A 12,068-nucleotide genomic window follows, 5' to 3' on the forward strand; every position below is an offset into this window, starting at 1 on the left:
TATTTGGTTCAGTGAGCTTTCATTTTTACTAATGTGCAAACTTAACCAATTCTTATTAGTCTATAGGACTTCATTTTTCACAAGTTTTATAGGAGTTTAAAAATTCGAAACTTATGAGAAAATATTCAACAAAACATCCATACTCCAAATAAATTGAGATAGACATAAATATGCAAAATCAGAATGCGTGTACGTACATATTTACTTACATATTTACATTTTAAATATGTACGTGTGTATTTAGAAGTCTCTATATATTCACGTTAGCAATTAGCATATTTTTAGCAACTTATGTACATACATAGGTGTGTATATGTGGATAGTGTAAAAATATATAAGAGATTTTCTATTTACTTGCATACGTATGTGGCTCAGTTTTTCTCAAGTACTCTCTAAAATTCGAAGTCATGGGGTAGATGAGACAGCTCAACTCTCCCAGTGGCGTAATTCCGTACGCCCGCAAACCAATTTTTGGGATTAAAATTTAAATAATTTTAAAACCAAATAAATATTATTTTGAGCATGCTTTTCAAGTTTAATCAAAATTGGATAATTTTTATTTTTCAAATTTTCATGTAACTGGCTTACGACACTTAATTTCCTGCCATTTAGGCTTCTAGATTTTTTTATACATGCGCCACGTAAGAGCCTGTTATAAGTTTTCTGATTTTTTGATATTTGAATTTTAAAAAACGTTTTCAATTCCCGATGTCAATTTTTTTATACCCTATTCTACAAAGTCAAAGGCATCTATTTTCAGAAATTTGACCTCGGGAAATGAAAACGTTTTGCGCAAATTGATCATCAATTTAGCAGAATTTAGCACTATCTTTTTACAAATTTCAAAAAATTGAAATATTTTGATGCATAAATTAGATCCTGATGAAAATAGGAATACAATGATATAGGACAGTATATAGTTTTGGTGAATGGTTTATTCGCAATTTGAGAGAAAAAATCAAAAAAACGAAATTGAAAATTTGCCATAATTTCGCCAAAAATTGAAATTTCGAAAAATGGGTTTAGGGTAATATTTTTCATCCCATACAGAATTAGTATAAAAAGTTTGAGTGCGATCGGAGATTTTGATGCGCTATCCATCGGAGTACTTGAGAAAAACTGAGCCATGTACATTCATCTGCGATGCAATTTTGTATGCAAAATTTATTTCCAAATCTTGAATGAAACGATAATTGAGGCATATTGAGACGCGATGTGCGATTTTGCTTCAGATATTCCCGATATTCCTCATTCCTCTCTCTTATACTCATTGATAAACAAAAATCAATCAATACATACACGCATATTAGTATGCAGATGTACTTCATAAATTGTAAATATGGAAATTGAAAACTCTATTTTCAGAACAATTTCGACTTTAAAATCAATAATTTTTTTTATAGAAAGTTAGTTACACAAAGGTGAATATTTTGGGGCGATGTGAATCATAGAGAAAGTTGTTGCGAAGTGGAGGCAAAGCGAATAACAGGTGATGAAATAATTGGCAACAAAATAATTGGATTTTCAAAATCTGAAGTTTTCACTCGGTTAATAGCTCATTCATTGATTTCTAAATTAATTGAAGCGTCAAACTCGTATCGTCAGGTGAAACGTGAAAGAAAGGTGAGTAATTAATGCAACAATTTAGGTCATTAATGGATCGTTATTTTAATTTTGGAAATAATTGAAATTGAAATGCTTTTTTTAGATCATAAACAATAAGTCATCTGACCAAAAGAAACATGAGGTCCACCCTGCTCATTCTAATTTTGACCCTTTCCGTCGTCCCGATCCATGCCAACTTTCATGACTTCATAGCAAAGTTATTTAAACCACCGAGTATGAAAGAAAATGGATGAAATTAAGAATTAGTAACCCAAAACTATTACGATTCTCATAATTTTTTTCTATTTTAGGCTACCGGATCCAATATTGTTACCAATGCATGGCCCTCGACTGTCGCAGCGATGACAAAACTTGTGAAGACGTCCGAACCTTTGTGATGCACGAACTTCGAACCTACTACGTCTTCAAGTACCTTCCCCCCTGTCCGCCAGAAGATGACAATGGCAGCGCCTGGTTGCAATTGTGGGTGGGCAAGCGCAAGTACGACAACGTGTGTAAATCATCCGGTATGAAGAAGGATGTCTGCACGGCGGGCAAGATACAGGTCAGATCGTCGAAAGAAGACTGCACGATCGTCTCGCATGCGACCGTGCTGGGCTGCGCGAGTGCGAAATTGGTGGACATCTTGGCAGCGAACATTATCATGAAGAATTCGTCCTGCCACGAGATTCCGAACTTGAAGGGGATAACTCAAGAATCTGGAATCCGACACGAGATGACTTTGAAGCACTGCAACATACCGGGAGCAATTTGCAATCACAAGGCTTACTGCGCCAATGTGACTCATGCCGTGGTTCGCGTTTGGAACGAGGGGGAAGAACTTATCGTGTGTCCTATGAAGACTGGAACGAAAATTGCAATTATTGCGGGCGTGGTCGGAGGGGTGATGCTGATTGGAATTGGAATTTGTATCTGCTTGTTTGTCATTTGTAGGAAGAGGAGAAACCGTTACGTACTAGGAAACAGGGTCATGGAGATTGTGGATTGCTCTACGCCGCTGGGGTGGCAGAGGTGAAGGAAGGGGGGATTTGGGGGAAGTATGTTTGAGTTTTTTTCTCTTGTTTTTGTTGACCAATTTTGTAAAGTAGTCAGATAATCGTTATTATTATAGTATTACAAAGCTCGAGGGTAGCTGCATTGAGTATTTATTTAACAAATTGACGAGATATCATCGTATAGGTTATAAAATGAAAGGATGGAAAGATGTCAAAATAGATATAAAATGTTTCTTTTTTGCTATTCATTTTTTATATTTTCTAGGGGTGAAGATGAATAATTGTATTAGTATAAGTAATGTTAGTGTTAATTTCTATTTCAAGTAATTTTTTGACTCTTAAAAACATCTAAAGCAATAAATCGCAGATGTTTGTCTTCCTGATCAAAACAATATGCTTTTACACTGTCCCTTTGTAAACTTACTTATTCTTAGAATTTTTTTCTAAACTTACTTAGGACAGAACTCCACTACATTACATATTCTGCTAAAAAGTATAATGCATAGTAAATACCAGATAGTACATATATCTAGTTTCATCCATAAACCTTTCTCCTTACTAAAAAAGGCAGCGTTTGCTTGCACTCTTTGATTATTTTTAACAATTTCCCTTAAGGCAATCGCTGCGTACCTCACATATAACAATGGTTTGAGCACATGCATCTTTTTGTGAACCCAGGTTAAGAATTTGTCTACCTGATGCTTTATTTATGCAATTTCGTAGAATTTTTACCGACCCATTAAATCCCTACTTTAAATAACAATTGTAAAAAAAGGTTGATGTTGACGTTAAAATAGACTCCAGAACTGAAATCTTGTTCACTCCTAACTTAACTTTTGACCAGTTAACACAACACAGACTTCCACAAAATACACAAAATGTCTCACTTTTCCCGCACCACACCCCAAATGCCAATGGCAGCCTCGACCTCCTCCTCCCATCGGATCCAAGTTCCCCTCCCAAATCCTGCAGGTACAGCTACGACTAGCCGGGCAACAATCAGACAGCTTCAAGCCATGTTGGAGCGACGAGGTCATCACATTAAGCGAGTGGAGGCGCCCTCACAGCAAGCATGTCAAGAGGAAGATCGGGCTTTCTGCGAGTGGCTGATTGGACAGGGGACGAGTGGATTGGAGAAGGTGTTCAATGAGGTCAAAGACGTTTCTTGTGGGGCTGGACAGCAACAACAAGGGCAAAGTCAACAACAAATATACAGAGGTTACGAAACTAGTCAGCATACTTATTCGCAAAATTGGCCACAAGTGAGGAACAGCTCCACAGTGATGCGACCCCAGCAGCAGCAGGAACCAAATTATGATAACTCGAACCACATTGGGATCGCGGATGCTGTGAATTTCAGCATTAATTTGTAGTGTGACTGGTATGTAGATAAATATGGAAGTAAATAAGCTTTCGTATAAAAAGTAGAAGAATTTTTGTAAGGTTTTTAATAATATTTTCTCATTTCTTAATATTGTACAGGTAATTCATCATTCGTGTTCGGTGTGCAAAGGAGGATGGAAATTCGACAAGGAAAATTATTATGGATTGGATAAATAGTTTGCGTATAGTTTTTTTTTATACTTTTTCTAAAAATTTGTGTTACGTAGTGGAGTTTTGTAAATATTGTTTCGTTAATATTCAATATCAAGATACGAGTAAAATGTAGAGTTTATACTCCCAAGCTTATTTTGTTGTAAAAATTGTATACCATTTTACTTAAGCAATAATTTGATATTTGCAATACTGATACAAGTGCGATCTTATCGCCCATATTTTTAACTCATAAAATCATGTTAGGAAATTTGCATAAAGGCAGTTTGCATATTTACATACTTAATTGCCTGCATTTACATACATATGTACGTAGATACTTGCATATGTAACTAGAGATTTGTACCAAAACTGTAAAGGAATTTTCTCATCTATGTGGAATTTCCCATAACCCCTCATTTTCCATTTCATCTCAAGTATGTAATTTACAGGTAAAACGTTGCAGGATCTAAGCCCAGAGTGAAACTGTTCATTATTTTGACGTAATTTCATCGCAAATAATACCACTTACAATTAGATATGTACATAAATAAATACATGCTCAGAATTACAATATTATAAATAATGATGTTCTACATATGTATGTAAATTTTAGCCAAAATCTAAACTGAAGGTAGACTAGTAAATGAGGTCATATTCCTAAAAAGTGATAATGCATTAACCGAGTTTGCATGTAAAACTTGTTATCAAACGTGTAAGTAAATTAATTTGAAATATTCGGGTTTCTTCTTCTTTAAGAGAATAACGGCGGTTGCAATCCCACCAGCAATTCCTCCCGCAGTCAAACCAACGACGACACCAAGGGGTCCAAAAATGAGACCGCCGGTAGCACCGATGGATTGAAAGGTGGAGAATGCGGAACCTGCCGCCACAATTCCACCCATTGTCGACTGCCAAGCCGCTGCAAGTGAACCTGCAACTATTCCACTCGTTCCAAATCCGGCAGCCATCAAACTTTAAACAATAAGTTTTCGGATTTTAAAGAGTTTTTCATGCTATAAAAATTTCAAATTTCGTAATTATTCAAGATAATTTGTAGATACCCCGCAGCTCCTAATAATGGCACAGCAAACGTCGCAGCGGCCGCCGAACCTAAAATAATTCCTCCTTTTTTCGACGCCTCTACAAATTTCCGGATACTAAATGCATTCGAAAAGTGTAGATTGGACAATATTATGGCGACCTGATTCGCATCAAGTTGATGGTGTAGAGCCAATGGTATCGGTGTACATAATTCATTTCTCTGAATGTTTTTCAAATAAGTAAATAAATCGTAAATTCCTCAATTTTTTTAAAAATGAACCCTTCGTTGAATAATTACGTATTCAATAAATAGGCACACTTACCAGACTTACAGTACTAACGCACATGATGGTTTATACAGATTTGAAATGTATGCACTTTTCTACTTATCAAGTTATTCACGTCAACTGAATAAAAGTACTTAAAATTGAGAAATATATATTTATGTTACTTGGAGCATTTGTATGTATAAAATTAAAATCACTCCCACAATTGGATACGTATATACATACGTATTTATCTATAGGTCGCAATTACTTGTGAAACGCAATAGCTTACAATATCGCTTATCGTTGTGTCTATCAGTATAATCCATAAAAGAAAACAAGCAAGTTTGCTAGCGATAAGCATATATTTATATTTATGTGTAAATATATTCGGAAATCAGGAAAATCGATTTAGGGCAGGATATCGATTGTGCCATGATGGTGAGATTTTCACTGTACAAATTATTTCAATTAAACATTGTCGCTTAATCGTAAATAGATAAAAGTATGTACATATGTATATGTGTAAGTATTTTTTGTACCATACCAATAAGTAATTAAATCACTTACCTTACTTAATTAACTACTTTTATTTAAACATTTAAGTTTCTATATGTTACTTTTTATTAATTACTCCAACGAATAAAGACATATGTACATAATTTGGTGCATATTAGTGATTATAAATAAATTGAAAAAAATAAAACTAAGGCGATAGGCGCTATTACAAACAAGAAACAAGCCCTCCCACCAACACCCCGTCTCGCCGTGGCCCCATTAATATTTTATATCTGGGGGGTGGTACCACAATTTTATTTTTCGTAATTCTTTCCTGCATCATACACAACGATTTAAAAAACCACCTATAATAGGGTATATATGCCACCATGGGTGCATGCATTTTCGTGATGGTGTCATAAAATTGTCACACAAATGTCGGAAATCAAACTACAAAAGCTGCTAGCTCAATTCTGAAATTTCTGAATGCAGAATGTATTTAATCATAGATATGATTCCCTAAGTTAAAAGTGGTTTTAAGAAGTAAATATTTCATTTTTTCTGCGACGGTTGATGAACCGGGTATATTCCAAACTTTTCAGCTACAATACGGATAGATTTGAAACTTTAGGATATTGGTTAAGGTATAGGTTTTCTTTAACCAAACATCTTTAATTAAAAAATGTTTTTATACATATTTGATCAAACATTTTACATAAGTGTTTCGGGGTTTTTAAGAATAGTATATTTATCAGGACTCTGTTGATTAATGCTAGACAAGTTTAAATTGGAATTAATGTAAGAACTGCAGATAATAGGCCTTAAAAGTGCAATGCAATATAAAATTGTAATATTTATCAATTTAAATACAGTTTACATTTGTAGTTAAAAGTTTGAATCATAAATTATGGTTACACCCCCAAGATATAAAAATATTAATGGGGCCACGGCGAGACGGGGGTGTTGGTGGGAGGGCTTGTTTCTTATTTGTAATAGCGCCTCTCGCCTTAGTTTTATTTTTTAAAATTTATTTATTCCTTATGAGAGTTACATATGTATGTATAGCCAATTGCGTACAGTTGACAGTATAATTATTTTAGTATGAATCTGTTGGCGACTTCCGTATTTTCACGACAGATCAAGTGAAAAACTAGGAAACTTATGTATGTACTTGTGAAATTACTTAAATTCGGTCGAATGAGTATATATATGTACATGTGCATATGTAGGTATGTATGCATTGAGGTCCTGTAAAGTTTTATGTATGTATCTATCAGTATATGCGTATCATTATTATACATAATTATACATAAAAAGATACAAACATAAATGCATAAATTACAACTTATCCAACATTTAATGAAAATTCTTGCGAACGAATTACACACTTCCTCGAATAAATTACAAAACTATCTACATGTATGTATCACCCACTTTGCAAAAATAAATACTTAACAAAGTATGAAACCATTTTCTGAGTATGAATACCAATGTCGTTTAATTATACAGATGTTCCTCCAATATTTGCGTAAGAATTCTGAATTATTATGAACTCAAACCACTACTGATTAGATTCTCATGTAAAATAATAATTTCTCAGAATTCCAGTCGCCTAACTAACTCTATGCCTTGATCAAATTCCAATATAAGTATTTCACGCAAAGAATTTCTCATCGAAGGTATGCACAAATTTCACCCTTACTTTGGCACCATATCGCACCAAAGTTCTTAGACAACCTTGTCATCAAATTTCGCATATGTCAAATACAGAATTGTTAACACTAATCTTTGCACTTCACCTGCACCACAATTTAGTCGCGACATCCTTCAAGCTTCCAGAATACTTTAAAGATACAAAATTTCAGTGTACCTTCACAGTCCAATCGTCTACAATACATTTGAACCATCTTATTCAACAAAATCCAGACTTCACTTTAAATAAACCGCTCGTTTTACCCCCAAATTTCTTTCCTTATCCAAACAAGCCGCCATGGCTTAGATTACACTGGTACGGTGCGCGACTAAAATTTTCCGCTAAATGCATGTTAATCTTAATTTTAAGTACTGAATCCATAATGTCGGGCAAATTGCCACTGATTAGCGGATTCGATCCAAATTCGGCCATAGTTATAGTCGTTCCTCATAGCGACCCTGATCAAGCCGTAATTCACTACATAACTTGGCACGTCACGCGATCCATAATGGTGGAAAAATTTGTAATTTCAGTGAACTTTAAGACTGCCACGATCATAAAAACCTGGGGCGTCGATGTATATCCCTTTTCCGTGTATAATATTGGATCAAAAAGAAACTACAAGGACTTGGGAGGCTCCCCCGTTCTAATTTTCTACCAGTGGCGGACAAATCGAAAACCGATGAGTAAACAAACAGCAGCGAAACAAGTGAGAATGGAACTTCGCCAACTTCCCAACAATTTTGAGCCGGTGAACCTTATCCTTCTCAACTTGGAAACGATGTTAAACTACACTTCAGAAATTTTTGACTGGAAAAATCAAAGGCCTCGCTTTTGCCCGGAAATTCACACGAGTGAAGCGCCCCTTCACCCCAACCTACGGGAAATGGAGCCCATGTCCATAATTATCATTCAAGAGGATGAAGTTACCTTGATGTACTGCACGAATAAGAGTGCACCTCTCGCGTTCACCGAATTTGTCGATATTTGGCTGAAATCCTTCGATTTTTACACCTGGGGCGGTTTACTTGGAGTCATCATAGTTTCAACTGTATTTTTTCGAAACTTTTATAGCGCAGGGTACACAGATGTTGTCGCCCTATTTTTTAAACAACCCGTTTCAGAAAGAAAATTTCATCCTTTGCACGTCTTGCTTAGCCTTGTTTTCATCCTGATCTTGGCGATATATGAAACCTGCATGACGAGTAAGGTTATCGCACCAGAAAGGCCGGTTGTCCTTAAGAATGCGGACGAGTTGTTGAACGCGGGTTATTTGATTTCGGAGGGAAACGTTCGTCTTGCCAGGGGCGGTCCAGCTGTGTTACAGTTTCCCTTGGCAATTCGCAAGTTAAACGAGTCAGAAAATTATGTCAGAAAAAATACCAGGGCTAGAATGGTAGAAAGAGCGGAAGCCTTTGCAAAGGCGACGGGTTCACAAGTTATTTCAAGTACGGGTCAAATTCAATACATGGTGGGACAAAAAATAGCGTGGGTTGCTTTGTCAGCACGGGCTAAATATTATTGGAGATATTGGGTGAAAAAATGGACGAATAATGTTGATTGCTACTCTGTTTCGGAACCCGTGATTACGAACAATCCCGTTGATTACGTGTTTGCAAAATTTTTGCATGAAGTTTTAAAAAGGGTGATGGTTCTGCAGTTTGAGAGCGGGTTGACAATTATTTGGGACAGGCTTTTCGGTGAAGAGGCCTATTTCAAGAGGAAGGCGCTGAGAATATTGGAATCAGAGGTGGAGGAACCCGTGAAAGTGTTGGCGGTGGAAAAATTGGAATTCATTTTTATTGTGTTTGGAATTTTGATTGGGATATGTACTAGCGTTTTTTGTGTGGAGGATGTTTATGTGAGAAGAAGGCTAATTATGTACATAATGTATGCCAAGTGGTATAAGGGATTGTGGATAATTCGAAATGTGGCGAGACGTTGTCGTCAGGTTTTTTGTTCAGAAGTAATTTAGGAATACAATGGAGGTCTTCTGACGCATGCTCTCAGATTTTGATTAAATTAGTGTAAATCGGTTACAAATTTAATTAACATGAAATTTGCAGAGGATCTATCAACGCTCAGCTTTGACAGAGATATATATTCTCAACCGAGGAGAAGAAAACCGGAAAATTTTGCGCGTTCGAAACTTTTACGCGTTTTATCTCTTCGATATGCATTTTACAGATAGTTTTTTTGCAAATGTCATTAATTACATTTGTTATCGATGGACACTAATTTGGTCAAAATCGGGGAAGCGCACCGTAACCTCGACTATGTATGTTTGTACATACATATTAGTGGATGCATCATTTAAACGATCTAATGTGTGTTCAATTATCTAAATAATCTATGTTACATATTTCATAGGTACATAAATCCGTATTAGATATTTATACATATACTAGCGTATAGCCCGGCCAAGGCCGGGTTCTAGAGTTCCAGTGGGGGGTGTGCCCAAAGCGAAAAATCCGTCATACTATATTTTAAATAATTCCCAGTGAAGACTTTGTCATACTACATACATACATCAGACTGAGGGTTTGCCAAAGTCATACTGCATTTTAATTAACCTGGTCACAGTAAAATTTGATTTCCCTCTGTGGGAGTAGTTGAATAGCTAATTACTTAAATTCCCGTCGCGTGGGAGTAACTGCATAGCTAACTATTTAAATTCCCACGCTTCACGCTCCCGTTAAGTTCCATAAACCCCGTTAACTTCTACAATTAACGCCAAGCTATTGACGGATTCGGATTCAGCGTCAAAAATACATTCGAATTGATATGCGACATCACGAATAAGCCAGATTTGGACACCACGGTCACGGCGAGGTCACGGGGGCCTCGCAGGTCAAAACCATTAATGGCGTTGGATTCAGCGTCAAAAATACATTCGAATTGACATGCCACTCGCTGTGGGTAGAGTTTCTCAAACTAAAATAATTAATTAATAGTGTTTATCACGATCACTTATCATGATAACCACTATTGATGAGTGATGTATGTATGTGGGGTGTACATGTTCATGTATTCATTTATTCATGCAGTGCAGTGCATGCATGCAGTGGTTGCTCCGCTTCCTTCTTTGTCTACTGTATGGGGCAATTTGCATTGCGAAGACGGACCCAGGGACCCAGGGATCATACTAACACTTTATTAGAGTACACAGAATATAGATTCTACCAGAAGAATCGATCTTATGTATTCTAGTGACGCTTATGGAAGAACGGGGAGAGCCAACCAAATAACTCGGTGTACATTTGGCCCACCTGGGGGATGGCACCTCCGCATCATCATCATCACCACATCTCCTGGCATCAAGAAATGATGATGAAAGCACATAGGTGGCGGTGGCACCCCGATTTGTGCAGCAGAACACACCATTCTGAGCTACGTCTCCACAAATTTGGTGCTCTACGAGGGTGTGTTCTGCTGCACAAATGGGGGTGCCACCGCCACCTATGCGCTTTCATCATCATTTTTTGATGCCAGGAGATGTGGTGACGATGATGATGCGGAGGTGCCATCCCCCAGGTGGGCCAAATGTACACCGAGTTATTTGGTTGGCTCTCCCCGTTCCTCCATAAGCGTCACTCGAATACATAAGATCGATTCTTCTGGTAGAATCTATATTCTGTGATTAGAGTAGATTGTGGTAAGTCTTACTTAATCTATGCATTGCATTGTAAATAAATATGTATGTACATATGTAAAATATTGGTAAGTAGCTTGGTTGGACGTTTCGAATTATTTTCTTATGCTAAGAATCTTAGCACTACTACAGATATGACAAGGTTGTTTATTTGTGAATAAATATTCGTTTAAGAAATATATTTAGGCAGTATATACTTATTCCTTTATTTTCATAGATCTCACGACCAGTTTGTCAAATGATTTATTTATGAAGTATGTAAATATATGTACATGTACATACAAGTGCACTATGTACGCAGAGCAGAATACATTTAAATAGGATTGCTAGTTTTATTCCGACATAATTCTATTCGATCATATAGAATAATCTTGGACCATTCAGGTTGGATGAGATTATAAAAAATTGGTGTAGGAAAAAGATCGGATAAATAGGATAAGTTTTCCAATTCATCCTGTTCGGTTTTGCCTGAAGATGTCAATTACATATGTACAAAGTGCAATGTGAGATATGTGACTCGATTGTACATATCTGAGGAACTTATAAATACATATTATGCATTCAAACTGAAATCTTATCATTTTCGATAGCTTTGCATACGATACAAGTAAATATAAAGTATAATTATTTTGTAAAAATCCCTCGAGTACTCAGATAAATGCAGATCTGTATGTATTTAAGTATGCATAAACGTACCCAAATAATGTCGTGATAAGATTAACAAAATTGTCATGCAAAACGTTTTGCGCAGTGACGAACTG

General features: G+C 36.3%; 2 protein-coding genes across 2 annotated transcripts; one reads left to right on the top strand and one right to left on the bottom strand.

Annotated features, from left to right (window-relative positions):
- Nucleotides 1–1,439: 1,439 nt before the first annotated feature.
- On the top strand, nucleotides 1,440–3,015 carry LOC110841642. The gene is made up of 3 exons (XM_022087327.2): nucleotides 1,440–1,623; nucleotides 1,709–1,839; nucleotides 1,917–3,015. Exons 2-3 carry the CDS (start codon nucleotides 1,743–1,745, stop codon nucleotides 2,639–2,641), a joined length of 822 nt encoding a protein of 273 aa, XP_021943019.1. The 5' UTR covers nucleotides 1,440–1,623; nucleotides 1,709–1,742; the 3' UTR covers nucleotides 2,642–3,015.
- Nucleotides 3,016–4,187: 1,172 nt separating this feature from the next.
- LOC110849994 lies at nucleotides 4,188–5,683 on the bottom strand. The gene is made up of 3 exons (XM_022097513.2): nucleotides 5,522–5,683; nucleotides 5,219–5,418; nucleotides 4,188–5,129 (listed from the first exon to the last, which is right to left on the bottom strand). Exons 1-3 carry the CDS (start codon nucleotides 5,543–5,545, stop codon nucleotides 4,862–4,864), a joined length of 492 nt encoding a protein of 163 aa, XP_021953205.1. The 5' UTR covers nucleotides 5,546–5,683; the 3' UTR covers nucleotides 4,188–4,861.
- Nucleotides 5,684–12,068: the final 6,385 nt, after the last annotated feature.

The sequence above is a fragment of the Folsomia candida genome, unplaced genomic scaffold (genome assembly GCF_002217175.1).
Source record: "Folsomia candida strain VU population unplaced genomic scaffold, ASM221717v1 Fcan01_Sc001, whole genome shotgun sequence".
Classification (NCBI taxonomy): Eukaryota; Metazoa; Arthropoda; class Collembola; order Entomobryomorpha; family Isotomidae; genus Folsomia; species Folsomia candida.

What these genes read in the sequence shown, in the direction of transcription:
- LOC110841642 (XM_022087327.2), top strand. Translation starts at nt 1,743, where the DNA reads ATGAGGTCCACCCTGCTCATTCTAATTTTGACCCTTTCCGTCGTCCCG. An exon ending in AAAGTTATTTAAACCACCGA is followed by an intron (nt 1,840 to 1,916) that starts GTATGAAAGAAA and finishes TTTCTATTTTAG; the next exon opens with GCTACCGGATCCAATATTGT.
- LOC110849994 (XM_022097513.2), bottom strand. Translation starts at nt 5,545, where the DNA reads ATGTGCGTTAGTACTGTAAGTCTG. An exon ending in GCGTTAGTACTGTAAGTCTG is followed by an intron (nt 5,419 to 5,521) that starts GTAAGTGTGCCT and finishes AAAAACATTCAG; the next exon opens with AGAAATGAATTATGTACACC. An exon ending in CCATTATTAGGAGCTGCGGG is followed by an intron (nt 5,130 to 5,218) that starts GTATCTACAAAT and finishes TATTGTTTAAAG; the next exon opens with TTTGATGGCTGCCGGATTTG.